The sequence below is a fragment of the Chaetura pelagica genome, unplaced genomic scaffold (genome assembly GCF_000747805.2).
Source record: "Chaetura pelagica isolate M959 unplaced genomic scaffold, ChaPel_1.0 scaffold294, whole genome shotgun sequence".
Lineage (NCBI taxonomy): Eukaryota > Metazoa > Chordata > Aves > Apodiformes > Apodidae > Chaetura > Chaetura pelagica.
The window spans coordinates 734,670-740,103 of NW_009953068.1; the positions used below are offsets into that span (position 1 = coordinate 734,670).

The 5,434-nt window shown below is 56.3% G+C and overlaps 1 protein-coding gene across 1 annotated transcript in view; it reads left to right on the plus strand.

Moving 5' to 3' along the window:
• Positions 1–5,434, plus strand: part of FAM222A (family with sequence similarity 222, member A) — a 12,890-nt gene that overhangs the window by 6,577 nt on the left and 879 nt on the right. The window contains exon 2 of the mRNA XM_009996849.1: positions 5,231–5,430. Within this exon, the coding sequence (XP_009995151.1) occupies positions 5,231–5,430 (200 nt within the window). The remainder of the gene's footprint in view (positions 1–5,230; positions 5,431–5,434) is intronic.

Sequence of the window (5,434 nt, forward strand, 5' to 3'; positions counted from 1 at the left end):
GGGGGCTGCTGTCCCTCTGCTGGGGGTGCCACGGGCCCCCCATCTCGTCCGTGCCACCCATCCTGGGGACACTGTCACCGCAGGAACTGCCACACTTTGGTGGCTGGGGAAGCGGGCAGTGTGACAGCAGCCCTGGTGCTGAGCAAGGGGGGACACTGCCCACGGCCCCCTCTGCACCCCGAAACAGCTCAGGGCACCCATGGGACTCCTGCTGGCTCCTGCAGCCGCTGTCCCAGGGACTGGGGGTTGCACAGTCCCACCCAGGGATCATGCTGGGTCTGGGCAGATCCTCTCATGACCCCCAGAGATTTGCCAGAGCCTTGGCAGGGGGTCACCAGCTCCAGCACCCACTCCCTGGCCCCAGCTCTGCCCTCAGCCCCACAGGGTTCCTACCCAGGACACTTTGGCACCTGCGGCTCCATCTGAAACTTCCAGGACTTTACTGATTCTCAAAGTACACCCGGTTTTGTTTGTTTTCTTACAGTGTTTTCCAAATATTGAGGTTTCTTCCAAGTGTTTTGCAAATATTTAGGTTTCAGTGCTTCCAAATCTGCTCTCCTTGTGGCAGGCAGAGAAAAAAGGGGAATTTTTTATGCTTTTAGGAGCTTTGAAAGACACTGAAATCTCCTTGCTCTGAGGTGAGCCTGGTCCCAAAGCTGAGGGATGAGCTCAGCTCTTGCAGAGTTTAATTCATTTGGAGGCTGCAGCACTATTATTTTTTAATATCAGCCATTGGCACGTCAATCACTCCAGTCCCCAGTGTCTCCTCCTGCCTCTGCCTGGTGCTCACAGCATCACTCCCCACCCCCTCCTGCCCCTGTGCAAATTAAATATCCAGCCAAATTCCTGCCCTTAAAACACTGAACACCAGCTCAGTGCTGGGAACACCAGTGCTTTCCTGTAACAGGGGCAGGGGCAGGACTGGGAGGGTGAGGATGGGGAGAAAGGGTGGGGATGGAGAGAGAGGACAAGGCTCTGAAGGCCCTGGCATGGCCAGGCTGTGTCCCCAGAGCCAGGCTGGTCCCCCTGGGTGGCTCTCTCCACCTCACCCTCCTGGGGATGGGGTCATCCCCGGGACTGGGGGTCTGTCTGCTGGTTGCCCTCCACAGCAGAGCAGCTAGGATGTGTCCATGATTAAGGGACATGCCCATGGTTAAGGGACATGCCCATGGTTAAGGGACATGGCCACAGTTAAGTGAGGCCTGAGTGAGACGCCAGGGACCTTCTAGCCACAGCTTTGCTTTCGGCAGCTTTATGAAGATTTACAGCCATGATTACTTCTTTCATTTGTTGCAAAATATTTTAGTGCTTTCGATGTGTCAAAATAAGGTTTGTCCTGTCTTGCCTGGCAGAGGATGGAGGCAGGGAGGGAGCTCTGGCGGGCAGTGCCTGTTTCCCATGCTGCCATTAACTAGTTAGGTGCTGTGAGTTGCTGCTGTATCCCTGCTGGGTTTGTACCCCACTCTGGACTGTGGTTCTGCTGGTGCTGATCCCCAGGATGTGTACCCCCTGTCCATCCCCACATCCCTCTTGACTGCCAGAGCCAGGCAGGTGCCTGGGGAGCTCAGCCTGTGCTGCAGTGTCGTGCCCTGAAAATTAAAGCCATAAATTGCCAGGGTGTGATCTCGCCCTCCCGCAGGGGGGAGGTGGCCCAGCCAGGGCTGCTGCTGCTGGCAGCAGGCCAGGGGGACACCCTGGGGGGGCAGCTGGGCTGTGGGAGCAGCGTGGAGCATCCTTCCTGGTCCCCAGCATCTTTGCTGGTCCTGAACAGCTTTCCTAGTACCGAGCATCCTTCCCAGGGCTGAGCATCCTTCCCATTACCAAGCATCCTTGCTGAGCATCTCTCCTGGCACCGTTTTGATCTCACGGCTGCTTTAATCCAGCAGACAGTGATTGCCAGGGCCCCGGTGCCGCCGCTCCGTGCCCGTCACCGAGCTCCTCGGGTGCTGAATTGTTCCCTGACTGACAGCTGAGCAGCCCAGACAGGTCTATTATTTCTCTGGGGCCCGGGCCCCGCGGGCCTGCAATTTAAGTCTGCGCTATTAACCCTGCCTTGTTCTCCACTTTGTAACTGCTTTAGTGCCTTTAAAAGTGTGCAGTTAAAATTGGGGTTAATTAGGGGCCCGGCAGCTGGGCTTGGTGGTGCCCATTGTGTCCCAGCAGAGCCGGGGCTGGGGCCGGGGGTAATTGGGGATTGTTGTGGGTTTGTGCCACGGCACAAGCCCTGGATCGTCAGCCTTTGGTTTGCCTCGGTCTCTCCTGCTGCAGGGGTGGCTTTGGCTGGATTCCCTCCCCTCCTTTCTCCTCATCTTTCCTTCTTCCCCGACTCTTGTGGGCTGTGGCTGCAGCCAGGCTCAGTGTGAAGGGACCCCAGGGATGCTGGGGACACTGGGAATGTGAGGGATGGGGGAGATATGGGGATGGGGAGTGAGTGATGCAGAAGATTGGGAGGGTGGGGATGCGGGGCATGCAGGAGGGGCGGGGGGGAGATGCCAGATGCTGGCAGCAGGTCCACAAGCTGGGGGAGACTTCTGGGGGGGTTCTGAGGGACACCCATGTCCCCTGCCCTTCTATCCCCATGGGACACTTTGCACAGATCTGGTTGCTCCAGGCACGGCGGGGCCGGCGCTCCCCCGACCCAGAAACCAAGATTTATTCCGGGTCGCGGCACCGGTGGGGTCTGGGCTTTACATCTGTGTCTGGAACCAGGTTTGGTGGCCAATTTGCTAAAGTAAAAAGTTGTTTAGCTGGAGGCGTAATCTTATAAGCCGGTGCTGCCATTCTAATGGCTTCTCCTTTCTGCCCAGCTTTCCAATAATGCTTTGAGCAGAAGCTGGGAGTAATATGAAAAGCCATCGGATTATTACTGCGGGCGATGCATTTTCCATTTACAGTAATAAAATACTGAAGAAACAAAACAATTTAAAATTCCAATAAAATTCAAAACAAATCTTTGGCTGCTGAGCAGATTCAATTATTTAGCTGTTATTGAGTGCAGGCTGGAAAAAATAGAGCAGGTCAGGGAGGGAGGGGGGAGCCCGGCGCTAGGGCTGTGTTGGCTGCATCCTGTGGGATGGAGAGAGGGAGCTGGGAGCTGGTGAAGCATCTTCTGGGAGGAGCAGCTGTTGGTGGGTGCTGGTTGTCTGGCTTTGGGCTGGGAAGAGCTGGGGCTGCTGGTGGCAGGGAGCCCGGTAGAGGGAAACCAGGCTGGCTGAGGTCCCACCGGCCCGTGGTGTGACAGTTCTGATGGTTGTAGTTGGAGTTCAAGTCCCAGGACTGCCTGCGCCTGACGGGTGACGGCGGTGGCTGGGAGAGTTTGCATCTCGCAGTAATTACAGCCCGTTAGAAAGCAGTAATTACCATTACCGTGGCGAGGGGGAGCGCGGGAGCCGCCAGCGCGCCGGGCCCCGCCGGGAAATCGGTCGCTCTTGTCATTTCCCCCGGCGGGGGCTCGGGACGTCACCCTGATAGATGACAACACACCCCGTTGGTGGCTTGTCACATCCAGCCCTGCTCCCTCGCGGGCACCGAGGTGCTCCCCGGCACGTGCTGGGTGTCCTGGGCCACGCTGGGCTCACCCCAGCAGAGAGCAGCTCCAGGGGAGCTACGTGGGGCCATCCCAAAGGTGTCACCTGCAGAGCTGGCGCTCGGGGACAGGGTTTTGGTGACTCTCGGCAAGATGCCGCAGTGCCCGCGGGCGATGCCGCCTCCCTCCCTCCCTCCCTCCAGCAGTGGCCTCTTTTTTTTTTCTTTCATTATTTTTGCTTGGAAAGGAGCATTTTGGTGGAACGAGCTCATTAGGGATTCCGCAAGTGTCACGAGCTAATTAGTGTCATGTTAATTGAGTATTCACGATGCTGCCACCTCCAAGGACAGCGGTGCTGGCATGAAGGGGAATGCAGATGTGCGTGGCTGGCAGTGCTGGGCAGTGTGCTGTGCCATGCCCGTGCCACTGGGCAGATGAGGTCCTGCTGACAGGACCCACCAGCTTGCAGGGTGCCTGTGTCCCTTGTGCCACTGCTGGTGGCCAGTGTCTGGGATCAGGAGCCTTCTGGAGGCTGGATGTGCTGGTGGCACAGCTCGTGACACCACGTGCAGGCACCTGTCCTGCCATCAGGAGCTGCTGGTGCCATGCCTGCTGTCTGCAGGCAGCTGCATTAAATCCTCCTCAAAGAAGCCGGTTTTAATTGGCTTAATATCCTCGTTAATAACAATGTCTGCTTCAGGCACCTGTGAAAAGCCCGTGACAGCAGCTGGGCAGGAGGAACTGCTCTGCCACTCACCCTGCCCAGGACATCCTGGCTGCTCTGCTCTGCTGGGGTGGCTGGAGAGCGGCCTCAGCCCTGCAGCTCCAGCTCCCTGGCCGGCCCTGTCAAAGGGAAGAACAGGGGGTCCTGCAGCAGCCACTGCCCCAACCTGCCCTTGGAGCCTGGATTTGGAGCGTGGCTCCAAAAAACCCAGCTGCAGGCAGGAGCTGAGACCAGCATTCCCAGGATGCTGCCGGGGAGGGGCTGTGGGACCAAATCAGGAGCAAACATCATCCCCCACGTACCTGCTTGTGAGTGTGTGGGGATTTTAAACACCTAATTTATTCCATCTATTAGATAGATTTTGTAGATTTAATCATTTTCACAGTTGGTGGCTCATTGGATACTCAAGATAAACTCCAAATGAAAGTATAATGGGTACGACAAATGAGTTTTTACACCAGAATGGCAGAAACTTCCTCGGGAAAGTGTTTGAAAGGAACAAAAATATATACATATATATTTTTTTTTTCTGCAGTGGCTTTTGCTGACTCCAGTAGGTTACCACAGTTAATTTCACCAGTTTTGTTCATCTGTAAAATTGCATAAAAGTGACATTTTTGTGCTCATTATAGGAAGTGCTGATTTATGGCTGGTAAATGCAGTGCTTTTCCATTTTTGGTGAGGTTCTCGTAGCAGCGCAAAGCACCCATGAAATTGCTTGTATAATGTAGTTTAAATCCAATCTCGGAGAAAGATTCCCCCGTTGGGTAAAGTGACATTTCCATTCTCCATACCGAGTTTATTTTAGGCCACTTACAAGTGACTCCGTCAGCGGGAGGGGACAGGTTGGTGCTGTGACCTGGTTTCTGCCCGGAGTGGGTGGGAGCCGGGCGATGGGTGGATGGGGGGGGTGATGGTGGGGTGATGGGTGCCCTGATCTCCTGGTGGCACTGGATTCACCCCACGCTCTCCTCCCGCAGGCGAGGCAGTGGCACCCATGCATTCCCCGCGCTACCCCAGCCCCGCCGAGCTGGATGCCTACGCACAGAAGGTGGCCAACAGCCCGTTGACCATCAAGATCTTCCCCACCAACATCAGGGTCCCCCAGCACAAGCACCTTAACCGGACGGTCAATGGCTACGACACCACGGGGCAGCGCTACAGCCCCTACCCCCTGCACGCCA